Below are 24498 nucleotides of genomic sequence, written 5' to 3' on the forward strand. Positions count from 1 at the left end.
TAACCAGGATAGAGAAGGAGGAGGTAGAAGAAGTGCCAAATCTGTCCAATAAGCCAAAAAGCAGATCAAACGAAGAACGTCCCCAAAAACCAACAGGGGAAAGGAGGTCCTGTCAGAAGAAGAGTGTTCTAAAGGTTCTTGAAAACAGAAAGATATGACCCTCATTCCGAGCAACCAAAGACCACAACAGTCTGGACTGTGACTGCCTTGTGTGCAGGGGTGGGAGAACCAGATGACCTTCCTCCAAAGAACACAGAGGCCGTGAAGAAGTGTAGGTTCCTAAATGATTAAGTAGCTGCTCCAGCTGTCTTGAGGCAAAAGAGATGTCTCAGTGAAGTGGCCTCTGTTAAAACCCAACGGATTTGGATTAAGGAGAGTGTTCACGAGAGGAATCCTGTGAATCCTTATGCCCCCTTGATAAGAAGAGAAGTGAGGAAACCATTTGCTAATTGTCAATTTGACCATGGTTAGGGGAAAGCTTTCTGGGCAGGTGTTACCTGGGCCCATTTAAAAGATGTTTAGAAGTTGTCATGCGTGATTGCTGGTACAATGGTGGGAGATATCGCTTGAAGAGTTTGGTGAGAATGGGGTCCAGTGCACATGTGTAGCCTTGCCGTCAGCTAGAGGGCAGAGTGAGAGAGGTGGTGACGGTTGTCTCGGAGTGGTGCAGAGGTTTGGCCACTGATGACTGGCAGCTATTCAGTGGAATATGTCTGCGAGCTCAGTGTCCAGTGGAGGACTGATTCATGTTTTAAAGAAAGAAACTTATTTCCCCTTTAAAAAAGTGTTTTTAGCACCTCTGGTTTTGCCAGTGCAAGAAGCAATTTATTTGCTACTGATGCTGGATGGAGACATAAAATCATGTTTCTTCAAAGACGCTTTATTATTGCTGACTGCTTTTTTTGTAATTAATTATTGACTTGTGTTATACAACATTAAAACGTTGGATTCATTTAGGTTGTGAGTCAGTTTGCCCGAGAGATAAAGACCGAGTGAGAGAGATTGTTTAAAAAAAACAAAGCTTAGCACCTGTACAGCTGCACCTGTCGAGCTGGTTGGATTGGATGAATTTTAAGGCTGGGGGGTTAGGAGGGAGGGGTCAACAGCACTGTGACACAGTGAAGGAAGGAAAAGACTGTCGAGAAGGAGAGTGACTGTCAACACTGACGTCTCGTGTTTGTGCTTTTACCTCCTGACAGAAATAATCACTGCTGAGAAATCTCTTCAGTCCTCACAACAGGTAAGACGTGTTTAACTACACTAAACTTATACCATTCATCAGGAAGCTGTGTGTCTCATGTTGTCTTTTACCATTTAATGCAATAGAGTCTGGGTACTACCTGGTACAAGCTAATGGACTAAACCTTCATGTATTTTCAATAACCACTAATTGTCTCTTATCATCAAGTGTGAGATAACAGACTGTTGTAAATGCTGATACTGTAAGTGTCTCGGTCCTCATGAGAAAATCACAGCGGTTAAAGAACAGTATTGTTAAGTGTCCAGCTAAAGTACCTGTTGCACACTGATGTCACCATCAGAAGTATGCTGCTGTGAATAGTGTACCAGAGTGGGAAAAGCCCTTGAATGGCTGTGTAATGTGTGTTGGTGGATGATGTGGTTTTATTGAATCACATCCATTGTTGGCCTATCTCTTGTTTAAATACACTTGCTTTGGACAAAAGTGTATAAGTGAATTGGATGCAGTGAGAAACCATGGCAGGTAACACATGTGCAGGCACAAAGCATAGTGAAATGTTCTCCTTTGACAACAGCATATGCACCTGTTTCACTTTTCAGTTTCACCATGCAGAACTCAGCTCTCGACTATGTAACTGCTTATTACGACACAGGCGTTTGTCAATTTCATAGTCATAACAACTGTGCTAGATGCATTCACAAAACTTTGGAGGTGTGTAGTTGAGATCAACATGAAGGAAGATGAGTGGTTCAACCTTTGAGTACTAATAACATCCCTCAAAGCAAAACTGCTTCGGCCCAGATTTGGTCCACATCCCACATCTGGCCCACATACCACGTGGTACTTGATCGGTCCTCTCCTGTTTGCCAGACCTGGGCCACAAGTAAGCCATAGCAGTACAGCATGTCAACTCTTATCTATGTTCTATTTGGGCCGTATTCACGATTAACTACATGGGCCACCTGAGGTTCACATCCAGATTACATCTTGCCAAGAGCACCATGTGTTTGCCACAAAAAGGCCCACATTAGTTTTGGGATATTTTGGCCACATTTGTTATTTTACAAGTTGGCAATTTTAGGCTCACATCCATTTTGTCCGGGCCACAATCAGGCCAGAAGTGCCGATTTATTGCCTGAGGTGGCCCACATCTGTATGCTATCTCGAGTAGTAGTGATTACTGTGCACTCATGGGTTATCATGTCAACATGTTGACTGGTGCTGCAGCTGCTGGGATCACATCGCAAGATGGCCTCTAGTTAAATGGCTTTGTTGAAGGATAATGAATGTGATGGAGAGCTGCCTAACCCTAACCCTGTAAATTCCCGAACCACACATTAAACATGAAAACAAAGAGATGTAGCATCAAGCTGCAGCAATAAGGTTCCAAGCAACAGGATACCAAATATACAAATAGCTGACTCACCTTCCGTGTAAACATTGTTCTCCTAGAGAAGGTGCGTCACTCACATCTCAGACTTGTTACAATGACATTGCATGTGCAAAACATGGGTATTTTTAGATTTAAACTTAAAACTGTGACAATTGTCAAAAATATTGGTGATAAAATGTAAAACAAATCACACATCATCCCCATGTATTGTCAAATAATTTGGGGAAGTTTGATCAAACATTTGACGAAATATAAAATGCTGTGAAATCAATGTAATCGTGACATTTCTGAACATGAAAAATGTGATTTCTATACAAAGAGTCTGTAATTTTAACAATTCTGGAGATTGAGTCATTAGTTTTGAACATTTTGAAAAATACCAAGTGATGAATTTCTGGATTGACCATAGTTTGTCATTCACCACTCAGTAAATGTGGTGAAAAAATGTGCAGGAGATTTCTGTCAGCATTGTCTGTACATCATGTTGATTTTGTGAGAATTGCATGAATGGTCTCAGACTAGAGAGTAGGCCACTGGAGCAGATGCTGATGAAATCAGGAAATAAAATGATTAAAATAATTTTCTCTAAGTTTTTAAGATAATTGTGAAAATGTAAAATAAACAGCATGGCCCTGAGGTCAATGAATGTAAATTGGTGTGTTGGTGGAGTTTGCCACCCACCTGGTCAGATTTTCTCTCATTTTCTCAGCAGGAACAGGAAGGAAAGTTTATAAAGAAAGAACAATGAGAACAAAAGGAAAAGGGCTCCACCAGTTTTACTGACTGCTAACCCATGTGAAAAAACTCAGGAGCAGCAGATAACATTTCCAATATCAGTCTACTGAGCAGACACAATGATGTGTTTGACATTGTAGTGCTGGTGAATTATGTTGTGTAATACAGACAGATGTTTATTATAGCCACACGAGAAACATCATATATATATATATATATATATATATGATATATGATATATAAGTTTATCAATAAGGTAGAGTAAATGACAGAAACCCCTCTTATAAACAAGTTCAACACAAACATGAACGTTCATGGAGGAGGATTTATTGCAGGACTGTTGGATTAGACATTTGATGAAATGACAAAAGTGGTAAATGTATCAATTTACATCAATGAAATCTAAAAAGTATTCAAGTGTGTAAAAAGTAATTGGGTCTGAATCCTCTCTCTACTCACTGTACCTTCCTATATTCTATCAGAAACACACAATCAACACTGTCTCATTTCTTTTCTATTCCAGCTATGAACACTATGCTCATTTGCGCCCACTTTAGCTATGGCAGCAATGAATGGAAAACTGGCTCGACCTGTTGTGTGTGTGTGTGTGTGTGTGTGTGTGTGTGTGTGTGTGTGTGTGTGTGTGTGTGTGTGTGTGTGTGTGTGTGTGTGTGTGTGTGTGTGTGTGTGTGTGTGTGTGTGTGTGTGTGTGTGTGTGTGTGTGTGTGTGTGTGTGTGTGTGTGAGCTACAATGCAAGAGGCAGAGTAAGATATACTAGTTCAGTACATTGTGTGAGTCATCGCGTTAGTGTGACCATCCCAGCTGACACTGGGTGAGAGGTGGGGTACACCCTGCACACGTCCCCGGTCACCCAGACAGGACGCATTTTAATGCCAGGTGGGGACAGATGAGCTCAGGGCTGTCCACTTGTGATCGGATCAGGTCCCATCACAGGGCGTCCACACAGAGATTTGATTACACTCACAGTTGCTCTGGGATGCATGTGGTCTCATGCTTTCAGCTGTGTGAACGTGAATATGTCCGGTGCCACATTGAAGGACTGCCAACTCAGTTGACGTCCTCTCATCCACTACAGTCTCATTATGATCCAGAGATATTTTCGCACTTTTCTGTCAAACTTTTCCTTGTGAACAGAAATGATTTATGTGGATACAGAGTGGGGAGGTGAGATTTAATCACAAGACGTTAATTGAGATGTGTGAACACACTTTTGAATGCATGCCTCAGAGTCACTTAATAACATAACATAGCATGTGTGTGGAGAGTGGGAGTAAACTGGAGAGGACACAAACAACGTAACAGTGGGATTGTTGCCTTGGAATCATGATGAAACAAATCTAATGGATATCTCAAAAACTATAAAGATTGAAATTTAGTGGACAGCTTCCCCATGTTTCAATGTGTTACGCTCACATCTGGTAACAATAGTGTCCCAATGTGGTGAGAAGTTAGATAACTAATATTGCAAAATGGAATGGTAATGTTTCTAGTGTCGATATATTCAGTGGGTGATTTTTTTTACTGGACATACTTTTGAGTCTCTATCCTTCATCTTTCATATGAGCTTCACCAAACCACGTGCCTTCCATGTTTATATGACTCAAACCTGTATTGTTTTTCACCCATTTCTTTTCCATGACTCTCAAACTTTTGAGGATGTGGTAAAATCATTTGATCTTGCTCTTACTCCTGCTTCATGCAACTGTTAAACATGTTGCAATTTCTGCCGCTGCCAGCGTCAGTGACTACAAGTAGTGTGCTGCTTAGATAACACCCCATTTTCTACAGGAAATTTACATTCTAGTTCCTTCCGTCTTTATTTGAATTTTTTAATGTGTGTGAGATATTTCAGACAGACTGAATTTTGTCCTTACATGCACATGGTGTCCTGTATATTTCCTATGTATATATTTCTGATCCTGAACGCTGCCCATAGTTTTGAAATATGTATAATTTTTCATGATCGACCAACAAACATTTGATGGTGTGGTCAAATCAAATTAACCTTGAATAATTCAAATTGCCTTTAGTGTACAGAATGAGACCATGAATAAGACTGTTGAGTTGCAGGCAGTTTTGCCACAAGGAGATGCTACAAAAAAAATTCAAATTTAATATTAATTGCTACCACTCCCAGATGGTGATGACCTGGATTATGGTTCCACTTTTAAAATTGAATGCAGGGTTTATTAACTTATAAACAGATTGTTAACGAAGTACTAATTTGTTAATGAGGAATACATAAAATCACTGATATCGTAATTAAGCAAGGGCTTAACAAGGTGTGACATCCTCTGCCAACAAGAGAGAGGAAAAACTACCTAAGAAAACCTTTTAACCAGGGAAAAAAATCGAAGTAGAAACATCAGAGAGAGACCCATGTGAGGGACAGAAGTGGAGGAATTGTCAAGAATGTTGTATATCTAAGCAATCTATTTGTAATCATAATCCACGATCAGCTGCCACAACTCAAAAACTGTCTTGAAGCGTACAACTAAATAGCTAAACGTATTGGAAGTGGCCACTGGTGAAATGCTTCACATAGTCAAACTTTTAGAACGTTGCTCTTATTACATCTGTTCAGTGTGATACAAGCTGCACTTCTGCATGAAAAAGGAAAAACATTTGAAATGATACATCTGTGGAATCAATTGCTAAATATGTCATAGAATAAGGCAACAGTTGCGGCAGCCTCACACAAATGCACCTGTTGTTGTGAAACAAGTTTAGCACACACAGTGGTTCTCTAGTGTCACCATGACTCAGCAACAGACGGGTTGCACCAACCATCTTCCTCCACCTCAGGGGGACTAAAAACTGTTTCTTATCGGTGTTGTTAACATTTTTGAGAAGAGAATTCCTGTAATGTTTCAGTCTTGCTATATAGAAAGACACCTATTCACTTGTACTCTGGATAAGGATAAGGTTGGCATGGTAAACCTGATGTGTGGAAATATTCCAACCAAGCCTGAATTCCCACATCTTGCGAAACCGCGCGCGTGTTAAATATACTCTTTATCCTCTGGATCACAACTCTGTGCCTCATCATCATGTCATGCCATCTATACAGAGTTATGAAATGGAGAAAATATCTGTCCTCAGACTCATGACACTATGTGTTGCTGTGTTTCTATAAGGTTGTTTTTTTGTTCAGATGAAATATAAAGATAAAGTCCAGTTTGTAGATCTATTAGATGCTAAAACAATTCATGTTAATCTCGTCTTGTTTTGCTTGATTACACTACCTTGTGAAGTGGAAAAAGAAGAACTCCCTTCCACGTTCTTCTTCTAAAATTAGCAAATTACAAAAATCATTAGGCACCAAAACAGAGTGTATCTATCTAATGGTTGTATAACCTGCATCTCTTATTTCCTACAATATCCAGTGTAGCAGCCGGTGGTTATGGCGCTGCCTGCAGCCTTTCTGTCTGAAGACCAGTTCACCTGCTCCATCTGTCTGGAGGTGTTCAACAACCCAGTATCAACACCATGTGGTCACAGCTTCTGCCAGGCCTGCCTCTCCTCTTACTGGGCAGGAGTGGCAAGAGTGGGAGGAGGTGCAAAGATCTACCAGTGTCCCCTCTGTAAGGAGTCCTTCCGCAGGCGCCCAGAGCTTCAGATCAACCGAACCCTGAAGGAAATCACTGAACGATTCAAGGAGATTGCCAATTCAGGAATGGATGAAAGAGGTGGAGAAGGAGTGGAGGACCCCAACTCTCATCCTCACCATCATCATCTCCTGGCCACGAGGCCAGGAGAGATGCCGGAGAGCATCTTTGCTGAGATGATAACCCGTTTCCAACAGCTGCCGACCCATCCCAGTGACCCTCACGACCAAAGCCCCAACAGAGTCAACTCTCACATGGCCATCAGGTCTCAGAGCACAGAGCAGCAGGACCCTCCTCCACCCTATTCATCTCTCCGCAGGTACTTCCCTCCCTACATTGCAGAAGGATCTTTCAATCCAGGATTGATATTGTTTATGTTGGTTTTGGTATTACCAAAAGTTGTCAAAATATTTGAAACTTTCATATCCTACTCATAGGGTCTTTAAAGGTCATCTAAAGTGTATTTGAGAAAATTTCAATTTAATTTCATTCATTTTATTGTGGTTGGTTTCATTTTTGGCACAGTTCTTTTATTTCGATGATACCACATACACTCACACATAGAATTACTTCAACAGTTTTAATTCAGAGTAGAGCTGCAGGAGATTATTTCCATTATCAATTACTCTGTAGATTATTCTCTCAATCAATTATTTAGTTTAGGAGTATTAAATAAAAGCAGTTTTCAAATTTCGGGCTAATACCGTACACACATTTGTCTAAGATCATGAAATGGTACAGATTCATAGATGACATCTGCTGTATTTACAGAAAAAGTGAGTTTCTTAGACATGTGGGTCATTAAAAATGAGGGCTCAATTATTACAACACTATCGGAAGGACACTGACATAAACACTCTGTTGCTGGCTACAAGTTTTCACCCCAGTTCCCTGAAAAACAGTCTATCAGTTTGTTTTTTAGACTGCGAAGGATCTGTCACTCCAATGAGGAGGAGTTGCTCTTAAGAAGATACGATCTGATTTACTTAAAATGAATGCTAAAAAAACAAAAGAAATTCTCAGTTATGTAACAATAAGAAATCCAGTCAACACAGACACGTTTGCACCCTCTTCCCGATGGAAACTACTACTGTGGAAGTTGCACATTGTGCAGTAACACCATGAAAACTCATCCATTTTACCAGCCACATTACAGGCATGGCAATTCCCATCAATGATGTTATCGCTTGTGATCCTCACACAATAAAAGCCCAATACGCAGAAATGATCGGATTTTCCGATAGCTGCGCATTTCAATGCTGCTCATCGTGACATTTCCTCATTGTGTTTCTGTGGCATTGAACTGGTCCCCCTACCACCTAGAGGAGGGGAACAGGACAAACTGCTCAAACAGCATGAGACTAATTGGATATATATACTCTCCAAACACTGGCTGCAAAAGGGACAGAATGATGAACTACCTCTTAACCTTTTTCTGTGATCCTGTACAATGAACTTTTAACATTTTGGTACACCCTCAGTATATGTATTTTTTTTTTATTAAATGCATCTATTCAGTTTCACCTGTAAAATAAACCTGAAAATGTTTTAGGACTGTCATTGGATGGCTGACTTGTGGCCCCGTCCTATTAAGCATTCTTTAGTTTTGGGGCTAATAGCTTTTTAAAAATTTGTATTTTGTCCATCCAGCAGTCCCAAACCAATGGATATTTCTTTCACTATAACTTTAAAGAAATTATCAAATTGACTCGAGCAGCTAGAATCTGACATTTCTGGCATTTTTGTTTGAAATTATGATAATTATGTGAATATTTGGTTATTCTGAGTAGGTTCAAAGGGTGATGCTATATATAGATATATTCATAGATATATCTATATATATATTTCTAGTGGAGCTCTTCCCCCAAATCTTAAACTTGCACCGTAATAGCTTGCATGTACTTTCATGTACTAAAAGGTGTGTTTATATTTTACTAATTCGATAGGGCTGTATTTAAATTTGACAGGCACACTCTGAGCGGTCCAAGTGAATCCTCGCCCAGTCTGCCTCTGTGTCCCCTCCACCTGAGACCTCTCGGGTTCTTCTGTCGCACTGACAACTTGTGTGTGTGCAACATGTGTGTGGAGGCAGCAGAGCACAGAGGACACACCGTCAGCCCCGCCAAGAGGGAGTGGCACATCAAGAAGGTGTGTGTGGGGTGGGGGGGGGGGGGGGGGGGAGATTTTCCATTAAGTTTATAGTAATTGTTGATTGTGTAACTATGGCGACACCTAGTTGTCATATCAAAAGTGACATAAAAAAACTAAATAAAAAGGATTTGGATGGTTGAATAATCACATGTAAATTCTATACCCAGCAGATACAAGGGTTGGGGAGTTATACATATCGAATGTGCAACATAAGAGCTATTAACATTTGTGCTCTCGTGTAATCTAAAATCAGAAAATGGCTTCGTGTAAATCACTGGTTCCCAACTTTCTCAGCCCAACCACCAAAATAACCATACCGTAGACGTGCTACCTCTGTTATCCCCGAAGGTGGTTGAATCAAACAGAGGATATGGAGCTTGAGCTAGTTGGACACATATGTCAGTGTTTCCTGTGCTGCTGTAAACTGACCTGCTGTAACTGATGCTGCTGCTTAACAACTATTTTGTAACAATCATATCTATATATACTATTTCCAATATTTGTTTTACTTTATGTGATTTCTAGAAATCCTCTCAGGACGCCAGCTTGTTGGTATCTTGTGACCACCTAAGGGGGATCAATGACCCCTACCATTGATTTAAAATATTTTACTGTTGTGCCAATCTTAAACTTTCTTTTCATGCCATGGAGATTATAATCTATAAAAGCATGAGTGGGATTTACAAACTTTAATCCCACACACTGTTGTTTGCATATACCATGTATAGAATAGATAAACGATTATTAGTTATGACATAATTAGGTTGTGTTCTCCATCTTCTCCAGGCACAGTTAGGAATTGAAGAGGGGGAGCTGAAGGATCTGATCTGCGAGCGAGAGAGGAAAGTGGAGGAAATACAGAGCTCCTTACGAGAGATGCATGTGAGTTTCAGTAGCTCAGTCCAAAGACCACAGACTAACCAGACTGACTGCCCTGACAACTAATAAAGGACTCATTATATGTGACACATTTAAAAGTTAGAGGAGTCTACAGGTTAACCTGATCCAGATTTTTAAGTGACGAGAGCAACATTTACTGCGAGGCTGATGTGTTGCATTTAAGATAATATTGTTGGCATCCCTTTTGTTTCTATTAACTTTTGAAACAAAGCTGCCACTCACTTGCTTGTGAGGGCAGTTGATTCCTGGTCTTCTAATAACAGTTCACTTAAATCCCAACTCTTTATCAGTACCATATGATCCAGCCTTCTTCCCACTTTGTTCAGGAGTGCATAGATCTTTCCAACTTGACAAACGTCCAGTCCGTGCCTCTGAATACCATATGAACAGATAGTACATACACTTACTGATTGTCTGCTCCTCAGGCTGCTGCTGAGAGAGAGACCAATGGGGCTGTGTGTGTGTTCTCCAAACTGATCTCCTGTGTGGAGCGCTGCCAAGCTGAAGTCCTGGAGGTACAGAACATGCACAGGATGGATGAAGATATATATTTTTTTCTATTACTATTGTAGTGAAAGTCAGCAGTGTATGAATTTAGCAGTGATGGCAAACTTGTTCCTGTTAACCTCAGGTGATAGAGATGAGTCATCGAGCGGCCGAGCACAGAGCTCAGAGTCTGCTGAGAGAGCTGGAGGAGGAGATCGCTGAGCTGAAGAGGAGGAGCACAGCACTGAGCCAGCTGGCTGTATCTGAAGACTACGTCGACTTTCTCATGGTATGGACTAATGAATGACTAAATATACAACAAATAAAGAAAACATGAATAAGTGAGAAATTGATTTCATTTTTGGCTTCTGGGCGACTGTTTGACAAAGGAACTGGTCATTGGCACATCACACACACCACACACTGGACTGAACCCCACCTCCATTCATGACAAAACAGTAGAACAGGTTCAAATACCTCAGACTCAATATTGACAAAAAACTCAGCTTTGATCAGCGCATCACTTCCGTCCATAACCGATCACAGCAAAAACTCCATATCATCTGTAAACTCAGAGCACTGTCCATTGCCCCCCCCCCCCCCCCCTCTTGCTACTCTACAAAAGAATAGTCTAACCCATCCTGCTGTACTGCCCCACCACTTTCTACAACATGATCTCTGTCACCAACAAAAACAAACTCACTGGCTTCACACACACACCGCCTCTCAAATCACAGACCTGAACGACAGAGCCATCACACGCCTGGAATCTCTGATGTACTTCTTAAAGTCTGTTTAAGGCGGCCTGTTCTTTTTCCTCTCTGCAGACTTTCACTGGCCTGTCCACCCCTCCTCCAGCTAAGGACTGGTCCAGTGTCTCTGTGTCCTCTGAGCTGACCTCAGGTCTGATTCTACGGAACCTCAGTGTAATGATGGAGCACTTTCAGGAAGAGATGCGCAAACTGCCAGAACTCTGTAAGTGTTCATTCAGACCCAGAGAGAAACTGGTTAGTTGAGTTAAGATGCTGACGTTAGGGGAACATTCTACAAGACCAAACATGAATATTCTACCAAAGAACCAATTTTGTAGCAATACCTTAATTTTGATTACTGTCACACAGGACTTTTTAAAAAATTTTAATCAAGCAGCACTTATATGTCTCTGATGATCACATGTTCACTAATAAAGGCTGATAATGCACATGATCATAAAAGTCTCTTCTTTTCTCTTATTAACAGGCCAGCGACCGTCATTGGACCAATCTGTACCCAGACCAAATCCAAGTAGGATTGTTGTTAGGAACTTGTTGATTTGCATCTGTTAGGAATATTGTTTATGTCAAGTGTTTTTGATCCTGTTAAAGTTAATGAACCAATAAACATTGCAAAAATATTAATATGATATGTTAATAGTACAGTATAAATATATAATCTTTTCTCTACAGAGATAAGGAGGGTTCAGGAATATGCAGGTAAGAGTTTAAAAACATTTTTGCTCTGTAGTTTGACACTTTCAAATGATTTTCAGTTTGTTTTTATACTTAAGTCCTACTTTGACTAATTCCACCATCCATTAGTTTCACCACCAACCATCACTCTTTCTCCATCTGTAAGCTGACATCACTTTAGACCAAAACACAGCCCATCCACGTCTCATCATCTCAGTAGATGGAAAGCAGGTGCACTGCGGTGACCGCCATCAGCCGGTTCCAGACTATCCTGAGCGCTTTGACCGGGTGGTGTGTTTGCTGGCCCGCCAGGGCTTCAGCTCAGGACGACACTACTGGGAGGTGGGTGGGACACATTTTACACCTTCAAGTGTGAATATGCCTGTGTAAGTGTTTAAATGATGCAATCACTATTCTTCAAGAAAAACACAGGCTTGTGGCATTTTACGTGATGTGTGAACAACCTGAGCTCAAACTGACTGATTAACAAATTGATTAAAATCATACTAGAAAATGTGTTATATTTACAGTTTGATAAAAAATGTCAACTTTGTTGTAACCAACCTCCAGCCAGTTCATATTTGCTGAGCTGGTAAACCAGTAGTGAAGGTTGTATAATTCCCATGTCATTAATTCAATTCACTCAAATCATAATATACATTATGTCAAGGCACTTTACATAGAAGGTCGAGACCTTCAAAATGATCCCACAACGAGCAGCACTTTGGCGACTGTGGAGAGAAAAAACTCCCTCGTTAACTGGAAGGAACCTCTAGAACCAGACTCATTGTGGGCGGCCACCTGCCTCGACCGGTTGGGGTGAGCAGGGAAAAATGAGAAGGAGAGGAGAGATGGGTGAAAAATAGGGGAGAGAAGAGAGAGAGATAGTGGGGAGGTGGAGGAGAGGGGGAGAGAGAGGCGAGAGAGACCAGGAACACTTGTGCACCATTAATTATATATATATATATATAATTCCTCCACTCCTTTTAAACAAATCCACTAAATCACAGCAAAAGAAATTCCAGAGATTACACCAGATCAGTTAATAACATTGAACGTCCTCTCTCTAAACTGCACTAGCAAATACAGTTTGTAGGAAATGTGAACACCGGCTGGATTCTGTTCAAAGGCCATGCGTTTTTTTAATGAGTGAGCTCTATGTGTATGAACAGCAGCAGAGTTGCTGGGAGGTGGTTGGGATAGATGGCAAGTGTACAAAACGCACAACGATCACACAAGAGACACAACAGAGTTTCAGATCCAGAACCCTGTCTCTGGTTTAGGAAATAAAAGCACTTTGTCTAAGGTTAGAGAAAGATGCTACTTTTTGTTCATTTTGGACGTTGTCCTGCAAGACCTGATATTTTTGGTAGACAAACTAATTCGTTGTCTCTGAACATTTTTCTGATATGTTCAGTATCAGTATAGTTGTGACTTGTTGAATACATAAATGAACACGTCCTTGCTACATTAATACAAAATCCTGTTGCAAATATGGTTCCTACAAAATGTATTTGCTGTTGCAATTTAGTTGTATAGAGATGTAAATCAAAGGTTTAGGTTTGCTGATTCAAAGACTATTTAAACTTTTTTATTCTTATTGTATTTATTTTTTGTTAAATATTTGACTTGTGAGCATGAATGGGTTGTAGACTGGCTGCCTGTCCCCGCCTCTCACCCAACGTTGGCTGGGAATAGCTCCAGTCTGTGGCTCTGACTTTCAGTGCTCTGGCACTGAATTTGTATTTCAGCCGGTCAAAGTGTTTGTTAACTGCCTGGAATTCAATGAAATGAAGCACTATAAATTTGCAAGATGATTGTCAAGTTTTATTATTGTAGTTTCAGTCATTGGGAGGAAATTCCATCCCCAGTGCAGACATTAACTATCGGATGTCTGTTGTACAAGAAACCGTATGACCGCACTCTAGAGACTCATACACTCATTGCAATGAACTGTACCACACTGCCCTCTTCCAGGTGGAGGTTGGAGGAAAGACAGACTGGGACCTGGGAGTGGCAAGCCGGTCTGTCAGTCGGAAGGGCAAAATCACCGTAAGCCCCGCCCATGGTTATTGGTTCCTCAGCCTGCGGGATCGGACCGACTTTGCCTTTCGAACGGAACCCTCAACCAACCTCACAGTCAACCTCAGACCTTCACGGATTGGAATCTATGTGGACTGTGACAAGGGCCTGGTGTCCTTCTACAATGTGGAGGCCAGAGTGCTCATCTATACCTTCACAGATAGTTTTCCTGACACCATCCATCCATTCTTCAGCCCCTGTACTAACAAGTCAGGAAGAAATGAGGGTCCAATAATCATTCGCCCTGTTGCAATGACAGAATGAAATAAGTCGACATTTTAAGGAAATCTTTACTAATGAGGAATTCTGTCACAGACAAACACCTGGAACACATTTGATCCAAGCTTCACCTCATTCCTTCATGGCAATAGAGATGCTGTTGATGTTGACAAGGGCGTTCCTCATTCTGGGCCAATGTGAACTTTCAAGACTGAAGTCAGCAGTGGTCAATATCACTGTTCTATAATATTTAGTGCTGAAAATCTAGAAGAATCTTGACACAGCATTAGGTGCATGAAACAAAGAAAGACTAAACCGTCTGTGATTTAAAATTACCCACCTAATTTGCCTGAAGTTAGGTTCAAAGCACAGCATATGTTGGCATGTTAACAGGGACGTGCTGTGAGAAATGTATACTAATGTAGCTGAGGATAATTCATCAAATATGCCATAAAGTGTTTTCAGCCCTCTTTAGGCTTCCATTAAGCATCATGCTACATTTCTGGCTGAGCGTGTTTAAAGTATGCACTTCATTTAAAAGTCATAAAAATAATTAGTTGATTAGACCTGAGTCATTTCAGGTGCACATGTGAATTGGTGTCTTCCTCCCTTGGTCATGAAATGATGTCACATGCATAAAAGTAGAAGTTCAAGGCTCATGAGTCAAAAGTAGAGAAAGACTGATAATTTACCTTTTTTGCAGGTTGAAGTTACCAGTCAGTTGTTTGTACGGAGGCCTCAATCTATGGGGGGGGGGGGGGGTTGTAGAGTGGGCTGCTGTTGCTTGTTGCAGTACTGCCTGTTGTATGTCCATTGCTGATAATCCTATGTGTTAATATGCTGTTTGTATAACATTTAACATGTTCCAATACTAAAAGTGTCAGTTATTGGTAATTTAACCAGATTCATTAAATTATATCTTTCTCTATTAAAGGTGCTATGTAGGTTTTCTCTGCTGCTGAGCCTGGTTTCTTGCTGGGAGTGGGTGCTGGTGATGGTCACTGTTTCAGCTGTTGTTTAGTTTACAAGACGAGAGGTTATATCTTCAGCACTACTTCTTCAAGCAGACGCTAAAGACAGTAGAAGCAAAGAGTTGATTGAAATAGAAGCAAAACAACAGCTGATGTTATTGCTGACGGCTCTTGGTGAGTAAAAGGATAAAGTTTGCTGCTAATCTCTTTCTGCTAAATCTGTTCAGGTGCTTCATGTCTAACTTACTTCTCAGGAGTCGCTATGCTGCTGTACGTTGAATACAGTAAATGTTATTTTAAAACATTAACTTAAACTTTAATGGGATATCAGTGTGGACTCTTCATTCGCTGTTCACGTTGCCATAATATTGAAGGAAAATCTAGATTTCATTTACAGACAGATTGTCTTGTGAAAGACATTTTAAGAGTGGAATTCTTGAAAAACATGTACTTCATCAGATCATAATGCCTCAGTACAAATTGTGTGTTGAATAGTGTGTAAATAAAATTAATTAATAAATAAACATTGGAGGTGTTTATGTTGGATGCTTCATTTTCTTACATATGCATCAAGTCAATGTTTGCATTGTAACATTTTGAGATTCTGGTAATTCATTACCACGGTAAAGGACCTTCTCAGCCTCGTAGCTGCCAGCTGGTGATCAGTTTGAATGCTGAACTATAGGTCACTATAATATCAATAAAGCAAGTACCACTCTGCCAGAGGTGCAGCAGGTTATGTGCTTTATTCACAGGTTTTTTCTGCCTTGAAATTGATCTAAATTTGATCAAACCTCACATTGAAAATTTCAGTCAACTGGATTACCGAAGGAAGAGGTACATTTAGCCCAGTTTCTGCTGCATATTTTCACAGTGGCTGCCGCGAACATTTGTATTGTGGTGTCAAGAGCAAACAGGGACAGTCAAGTGGATTATTATAGTGATGAGACAAGGCAGATAAAACATTGTTCTCTTCTTTCTTTCAATATAATTCAGGAATATATTGTATCTGTATCAGAAACCTGCTCATAAAGTGATCCAAACTCTTCAGCTTAGGACAAACAACATAAGAAGCGATTGGGTAATATTAATTTAATCAAACAGAAAAGTGCATGGCAGTGTAGACAGACAAAACAGACAAATAGTAAAGTCCTGATTGAGCGCAAGGTACACGGAGTGCATTGTGGGAGGTTACAGTCAGACAAAAGAGCCCAACAATGTGTACACACACTTTGGGCTGCACGTTCACAAACAACAGCGACACATAAATGGACAGAAAATGTATTCAGCAACCTTATATATGGTCACTGATGTGTCTGGTAGATCACATGCATTTAAGCTCCTCTTAAACCCCCACAGTGAACATCCATGTTGAGTACTACGCCTCTGTATGACAACTGCTTCCTGGCAAACTGCCACTGGGGTTGAAGCATTTAAGACAAATATTAAGATTGTGATTTAAATGCAGTTAATGTGAATTAAAGAACTACATGCTTGTTATCAATGTTCAAAAACATTGGTATATTTGTAATAAGAACTACTTAGTTCTGCACCTAAATTATTGTCATGCAAACAGAGGACTTTGTACAGCAGCAGAAGCATATTTTTTTCGCAGATATTTTATTCCCAAAACAACACATTGTAATAGTATAATTGTGTCAATACGTATACCAGTACTAACATCTGCCTCTCCTAGTGTTGTCTCTTATATGATGGATTATGGGCCTAAAAGAAATGTAGGTGCTACTATGAACCACACTCTGGACGGACACGTAAAGTGCTGAGAAACATTGCAAAGCTCAGGCCCATTGGGTCTCAAGTGAGGATTAAAATGTGAATTCATGCTTTTATATTGTTCCATGTTGACTATTGCATCTTCCCCCTCACCCGCCTTGGCAAATCATCCCCGGATCATGTGCACATTGTCCAAAATTCTGCTGGTCCAGGTTCGCCAAAAGACTTCTGGTGACACCCTTTCCAAATACTCTTCACTGGCTTCCCATTAAATTCAGTTTCCAATTCAGAGTTCCTGCGATCCCCCTGTAGAGCTATCTATGGTCTACATCACTGCAGCCCTGTTACCAGCAGGTCTCTACAGTTTGTTTCTGAAATCTTGAATGAGGTCTAAATCTAAAGGAAACTGCATTTTGAGGGTGTGGCTCCTAAACTCACTCCTGAAATCACTCCTAAAGGATTAAAGGTCTGTGGACACCTTCGAAAAATAGCTCAAGACCTAATTTCCTTTGTAGATTTTATTTTATTTATTTACGCTTAATGTCTGTATCTATGTCCATTTTCAACTCCTCTGTGATGCAAAGGTGCTGTAAATAAAGTACTTACTCTGTAACCTTATGTCCAATATTATACAGTTTTAGTTTTTAGTTATGGTACATAAGTACATAAGCGGGGGTCGGTTAAAAAAGCTGCACAGCACAAGTGGCTCTTATTGCAAACACTATCACTGCTGCCAAAGTGCCTTTAAGCAAGTGACCACAGCTAAACACTTGTCACTAAACTGCCTCAGGGAAGATATGAGACATGTGGGTGACACCAGGCCTGTTCCTGCAGCCGTTAGAGGAGTGACGAGCTTTGATCAGATTTACTCAAGATCAAATAACATTAAGTACAGCACCATAACCATAAGGTACTGGTGTACACTGACAATGTACTGCACTGTTCTTTATGGTACGGGTACAAATAGTTCAAATACTGGGGCAGTATCTCTTAAAATCTGACAAACTCATTTGTATTGTTTGTGTTTGTGTGTGTGCATGTGTGTGTGTGTGTTTGTTTCGGGAGGGGGGTGTATTTGTTCCCTGCTGGTTAACCATATCTCTCCAACAACAGAGGCATCATGGGTATATTGGATACTTTTTTTCAAATGCCGGCTGGTGTTATTTACACTTTTTGCAGAGAAAACTCATTGTCAAGGAATTTTCTAAAACATAACTCAGCATTTTTCATTCTTTTGAGAACTTAAATTACAAAATAAAAACAGGGCACATATTTCCCAATTCTAGTAAAGCTGTACACTGTGTAAATCATATCCTCTTACGATCACTGCTGTGTCTTGTGTGGGCGTCTCTCTGAGCACCCAGGCACCTCACCCCCTCCAGCAGCATGGGAGTCCCATGATGTGGGTCTGGACAGAGGAAGAGAAAAGGATGAGGGCAAAGGAGATAGTGAGATTGATGCAGACAAAGAGAGGAAAACATTGTTTGCTTCTCAGTCCTGGTATTACATTCAGGGGTCTGATCAAGTCAGAGCTGAGTCTTTGTCTGTTACTTTTCAGGAAATTTCAAGTTCAGTTTTGTTTGTATAGCGCCAAATCATAACATACATTATTTCAAGGTACATTATATAATAAGGGAGAGACGTTACAAAATTCTAGACAATAAGCAGAGAAAAAAATCCCTTTTAACAGGAAGAAACCTCTAGATCCAGACTTAATGTGGGCGGCCATCTGCCTCGACACTGAAACACTTTCACTTTGTACAAGAGCACATCATCTGTATGTGTAACAAGAAAGGAGGGCACCCATTTAACACTTGCCCACGAAGGTATGCCTTAAATCTGACCACAACTCATTTAAGTTGTGAAAGATGAGATGAAATGAAAAATCCTGCATTCCAGTGTTAACTGTTCATTTATCTCTTGTAATAAAACCTAATCTATGTTAAACTAGAACGTGACTCAGAAGAGTGTATACCTCTACCCACACAATAGTCCCCTTATGAAACCATATTTTAAGAAGATGTTAAGATAGAATCAGATTTTTATTTTGATCTGCACCAAACTGCAAACACGCACAGATATCAGATATAAGCTGGATTATTCTTCCATAAGATCCATGAATTATTCTCTAATGAGAAATCATTGAGAAATGTTTAAGAACACCCTATCTCGAAATGTTAAGGAAAATGAATAAAATGTCTAAATTGACCCATTCAACATCCTCTACCTCACAAACAAACTCAGATGAACACATGACCTGCTTGGCGGAGGTAACTATACAGGGCCCTACACTGTCCAATTCAGCAGTTAACTCTGCAGGTGTAGGCAAAGGTGGTGGAGAGAAGTCCTCAACAGCAGAGAGCAGGCTGCCATCCGGATTTTCCACATTGAGCTGCTACTTACTGTCAATTCTCAATCAATATCTGATTAATATCCACAACAACTCCCTCCATAGCATCATGTTTTTAAGAGACAAATATTTATAGTAGCACCCTGACATCCATTTGACAGGTTGCTGAACAGGAAACTGACAACTGTGCTTTGCTTTAAAAGTGGGTTTGTTAGGCTGGTCTAGAACTTTTTCCCATTTTATATAAGTGCATAATACACAGCTTGCTGATGGGTTTGGTTTACAGGCTACTGTGTGTGACTTTGACAAATAAACATGAAATAAAGTCCCAATACATGCTCATAACTTTGATTCAGTGTGAAATTTGGATTCAGTTTTATTATGTGCATTCATGTGCGTGTGTGTGTGTGTGTGTGTGTGTGTGTGTGTGTGTGTGTGTGTGCACGTGTGTGTGCTAGTACCTACCGATGACTCTGGCCTGGAGTCTGACCTTCAGACTGCAGGCTTTTCTCCCTCTGCTAACCAGATTGACCTCTTCCTGCAGCACCCCCTCCTGGTGAGTCCTGTACTCACATGTTACCTTTACTCCTGACAGAGACGGAGCATCAGTTTCTACACAAACATTCTCCCACACAGTTCTTCCTATATTAAGGTAAAACCACTCAATTTTCACATGTTACCATGTTCTGATGAAGTTTGGCTTTAATTAGTTATTGGATGATTAAAAAAATGGGCTGAGACATGATTGACAGCTGAAACTGAATCGCCCATACCATAATAATGGTGGGCACCACTACTCTACAGACAGACTCTGGCTCCAAATCACATGACCAAGATGGCGGCTCCCGTATCAGAGATATTTTGGCTTCATCTTTTTGGCTTGTGGAGAAACTTTAATGGACTTTTATATTGGTTCAAAGTTTAGCAGTGTCTCATGGGATGAGTTGCTGGTGATGAAAGAAACTCTGTATGGGAAAGCCCACGCAGGTGCTAGTGGAGGCCAAAGGCTCCTTGCTCCCTTCAGGATGTAGCGTCTTGTAAACACAAACAAACTGCTTTGTTTGTCCTGCTTTAATTTCTTCATTTTCTAGCTGCAGTAACCAACAAGATGGTGGTGATTCATCCAAAATCAGTGGCATCCAACTGGATTCATTATTACTATGGACTTACCCTCCAGTGAGGAGTTGATGTGATGGACACGGAGGCTGGAGGACCTCCGGGTCGGAGACGAGGAGGGGAGACAGAGGAGCTCTTTGCCCAGTGTGGGTACATCTTGAACGCTGAAGACAATCTCATAACAGTGGTGGCTCTTCAGGAAACCAGCCTGGAAAAGGAACAGCTGGGGGGTTAGGGAGGTTAAAAAATCATATTTAACCTCCCTAATGTGATATCTATAATATAATATGACTGAAGAGCTGGAGTTTTTTGTGTAGTGAATAATTCCAGTCTGGATTTGCCTCTGCATCATATTGGCTGTGATACTCCTACATTGGTTACAGTGGGAAAGAAAAAGAGACGTGAAAAAAAGATGCTGTTTGAGGTGAGAGTGACAGGCTGAAGAGAACAGAAAGTGGGTTATCTGCTTTTGCCCATTTATCAACATTGCCAGCAGTTGCAGCAGCAGGAGCGGCTTTGAAGATGTTATGGTAAGTTAAAACCATTGGCGCTCTTAGCTGTAATCTGCGCCCAAAATTATATTCCTTCTTTAAGTGTTCTTTAAGCCTTAACTGTCATTACATGGCAGTACAACTAAATAGTGTGTGTAACTTCCTGATGGCTACTAGATAATGACTATAACATTTGCTCATCAATTCCTTACACCTATTAAATCATGTGCTAAGAGTGCATGCACGACACACCTTGACCAGGTAGCTGCCATCCTTTTCTTGAGTAGCAATGAGAGTGGAGAGGTTTGACTGGTCATCTCTGCGTGTTGGAGAGTCAGGGGGCCCGTTATCGTCAGGGAAATGCACGCCACCCGCTTTGGACGTAGAGCCTAGTGGTGAGAGGAAATACAAACTTCAGCAACCAAGGCAGGCCCAACCATGGAGATGTCCAAAGTTGTAATTAACCACCAAATATTGATTCATCTTTTACTAAAAATGCCATAATTGGGGCCACATCACCAATGCATCTGTGCTGAAGTGGACAATTCTTACTCAAAAATCTCTGACATCAGCGCCTACTATATCTATGGGCATTTTGAATTTCTATATATTACAAGTCCTCCAGAGAAATTGTGGGTATGTAGTAGCACCACTGGGAGATATAACAATATCGTAACATGAGCAGCACAGTTAGCTGTTGGTCCAATACACAAATTGAGTTTAATTTAAAAATCAATGAGGAAAAGGTTAGTCTTAGAAATTAAGAGATGAATAATGGTGAAACTATTTAGTTTGAATGAAACCGACTTGAGAGCTAATGGACTCGAAGTAAGAAGTTTAATACACCAAAATCAAGTGAAATATTTAAGTTGAGAAAAATGTGTGAAAGGGAAGCACATGAACATAGTGGTTCAGGCACTTCCTGGCATCCCCTGAGCTTGGCACTACAAAGATGTAGTGAAGCTGTTTAAGTGGTAACAGCGTCCTGGGAACTGCTGGATATGGAGGCTGTTACATCATCACACACAGACTTAGTGATTTGCGGTGCTTGGCTTGTGTGACATGTTTTGTGGTGAGGATTTTACACTGGCTTCACTTTGACCCCAAGTCTCAAGTAATGCCAAAGGGTCAAACAAATATTGAACCCAGGTTGTAAAGGAAATGAGTTGCACTGCATATAAATTGACTTTTCTACTGCAAACCTTTATCTTCAATGTCTAAAGTTACACAGAAAAAAAGGAGTCTCCAAAGATGTCATTGCTACAGCCCTCCTCCTTTTTCCTGCATATCATCACTGACCCATTGGGAAGTACCCCAGCAAGGACTAAAGCATGAGGCCCACTGCCCCCTGCTGATTACAGACAGATATAACAATATGAAGGACACATAACTGCCTTTCAACTGTGGAACCCACTCACAAACAAACACACACACGCAGTGTCAAATTTACCTTTTCTTCCTGTTGCCATGGTAAAAAGGTTAGGAAGTGGAAAGTGTCTGACAGTAGCTAGGTGTCATCACAGACCTGAGTAAGAATAGAGGCAGGGACAGAGAGGGGAACAGACATATTACATGTTAGAGATTGTTTGATATAAAGTTGGCTTTGTGTTGCACAATGTGGCCAAGTGAAATCAAAGTCATCAGGCTTCAGGTGGTTTTGTTGTCTTGGGCCTCAGAAGATATGCTGCAGTGTATATCAATATCACATAACTCAATAGTGTATTGATCTTACATTTCACTCTCTGCCCACAAAGTACAGGCGTTAAGGGCTTTGTATGTGAAGAGCAGAATCTTGAATTCTATTCTGAATTTTACAGGAAGCCAATGCAGAGAAGGTAAGATAAGAGTAATATGATCTCTCCTTCTAGTTCCTGTCAGGACAGACACGGGATAAATCTGAGGTAATTTCAGAGCATTTAACACAGGCCAGGAGAACAGGCCCTGCACAAGTCACAAGAATATTACATACAATAGAATGTGTGTGAGTAGGTTGAAGGAATAGTTCACAGATACAGAAGTTTTGGTGAATAAAACCGTTTTTGCCACTTTCAGTCAGAAACTGATCGATGCCTGAGGAAAGACCTTGTTATGTGTTTGGTCTCATCTAAAGTTATGTCAAACATCATTATTACCATCATCACTCAAATAACAGAATCATAAGCATCCAGAAGTTGAGCAAAGTTAAGCAAATCAACTCAGGTGGGGTTAGAAGGATTTTTTTCTGATGTTTTTAGAAACAGAGGTCACAGTCTCAGACTGAAACCCTCTGACCCATTGTGTTGAAGCCGACTGAGCCCTGAGCCATTTCATTGCATTTATAGGCAGGATTGAATGATGATCATCAGATAACTACTTCTATACAGAGTTACATCATAATTACAGACATTGTTATGTGTGTGTCTGTATATGTGAATGTGTGCATGTGACTGCGCAGTATGTGTAGTGTGTACATAATGTATACACAGATACACAGTGTATGAACAGTCTATATAATCAGATATTCAGAGCCCTCTTCATGTTCTTTTGGTCCACACCTTTTCGTTCTCACTGTGGCTTTTTGTACATGGAGACATAGAGAGTTGACAGATTATTACAGATGGTCTTGTGTGGTTTTAATTACAACAACTGCAAAACGTCCCATTTAGATCAAACCCCCGACAGTACCACAGACAGAAACCTTTGACAGACTGGACCAAACACAAACTGCTGCTGTGATAAAAAAAGAAAATCTGATTCAGTGAAGTTAGGGCGCACTGACATCTTATCATTATCACATGACGAGGATAATGTGTCCCATCTGTAGGTGGGCTAAGAGAAGAGGCAACACCCAGGCTGCTGCAGACGGGTACCCCCTCCTGTCGGTAGGAACAGGAGGAGCAGACACGGCCTGTCGGTTCCTCTGGAGGAATGAACTTGAAACAGTTAAATCACAGATCCCACCCATCAACTGAGCATCGTCCTCTGGTCGCTCTCCTCTCCAGCCGAATGGATCCCTGATGCAACACTACAAGAACACAACACAGCAGATACGTACCGCTCGGTGAGCGTGTGCAGCGTCACTCTATGTGCACGTTGACATGTTCTTATTCCCTCCGTGCACGCACACTGCGATCTGTCCTTCAGAGGCGCAGCCCTGTTTTCCTCACCGAGCAGCCAATGGTGTGCATCCTCACTCACCTCAGCGTGAACTGACGCCGTCACTTGGTGACGTCAGAGAAGCCGCGTCACACTCACTTCGTCACCCCATGGTCAGAATGGCTGAGAAGTATGGAAATAGATAAGATGCTGACAGATAGCTGACAATGTGGATGAAAAAAATATTAATGGATAATAAAAATGTAAGTAATGAAAATGCATGTGATTAAGAGGGAAATTAGGAAGTGATTTGATTAAAACAGTCACAATGATGGACAGATTTCAGATTTCAGTCTTAACATCATGATTCAACATTTCAGGAAAGTGGCCTGAAAGGTGGAGTAACCAGAAATAGATGGCAAAAATGTTGACAAGTTAAAAATGGAAGTGATTAAATATATATTGTTATAGGAATAATTTAACAAATTTTGTCTATTCTATTTTCTTTTATTCATT

The 24498-nt window shown here is 40.7% G+C and overlaps 2 protein-coding genes across 2 annotated transcripts; one reads left to right on the forward strand and one right to left on the reverse strand.

Moving 5' to 3' along the window:
* Positions 1–1107: 1107 nt before the first annotated feature.
* Positions 1108–15723, forward strand: LOC117776527 (E3 ubiquitin-protein ligase TRIM39-like). The gene is made up of 11 exons (XM_034610542.1): positions 1108–1240; positions 6738–7278; positions 8927–9107; positions 9897–9992; positions 10436–10525; positions 10642–10785; positions 11324–11471; positions 11736–11780; positions 11942–11968; positions 12111–12286; positions 13922–15723. The coding sequence occupies exons 2-11, from the start codon at positions 6755–6757 to the stop codon at positions 14288–14290; spliced, it is 1800 nt and encodes a 599-aa protein (XP_034466433.1). The 5' UTR covers positions 1108–1240; positions 6738–6754; the 3' UTR covers positions 14291–15723.
* Positions 15724–17990: 2267 nt separating this feature from the next.
* On the reverse strand, positions 17991–24154 carry LOC117775973 (UPF0687 protein C20orf27 homolog). The gene is made up of 6 exons (XM_034609652.1): positions 23942–24154; positions 22358–22432; positions 21160–21296; positions 20471–20624; positions 19766–19888; positions 17991–18358 (listed from the first exon to the last, which is right to left on the reverse strand). The coding sequence occupies exons 2-6, from the start codon at positions 22374–22376 to the stop codon at positions 18258–18260; spliced, it is 534 nt and encodes a 177-aa protein (XP_034465543.1). The 5' UTR covers positions 22377–22432; positions 23942–24154; the 3' UTR covers positions 17991–18257.
* Positions 24155–24498: the final 344 nt, after the last annotated feature.

Source organism: Hippoglossus hippoglossus, chromosome 1 (genome assembly GCF_009819705.1).
Source record: "Hippoglossus hippoglossus isolate fHipHip1 chromosome 1, fHipHip1.pri, whole genome shotgun sequence".
Lineage (NCBI taxonomy): Eukaryota > Metazoa > Chordata > Actinopteri > Pleuronectiformes > Pleuronectidae > Hippoglossus > Hippoglossus hippoglossus.

Bases quoted from the DNA above. Each gene is read 5' to 3' on its own strand.
- LOC117775973 (XM_034609652.1), bottom strand. The intron at 20,625-21,159 runs GTGTGTCGTGCA...TTCCTTTTCCAG, and splicing joins ATGGCAGCTACCTGGTCAAG to GCTGGTTTCCTGAAGAGCCA. The intron at 18,359-19,765 runs GTAGGTACTAGC...TCCTCTGTCCAG, and splicing joins ACTCCAGGCCAGAGTCATCG to ACCCACATCATGGGACTCCC.
- LOC117776527 (XM_034610542.1), top strand. From the start codon at position 6,755: ATGGCGCTGCCTGCAGCCTTTCTGTCTGAAGACCAGTTCACCTGCTCC. The intron at 9,108-9,896 runs GTGTGTGTGGGG...CATCTTCTCCAG, and splicing joins GGGAGTGGCACATCAAGAAG to GCACAGTTAGGAATTGAAGA. The intron at 11,969-12,110 runs GTAAGAGTTTAA...TCCATCTGTAAG, and splicing joins GAGGGTTCAGGAATATGCAG to CTGACATCACTTTAGACCAA.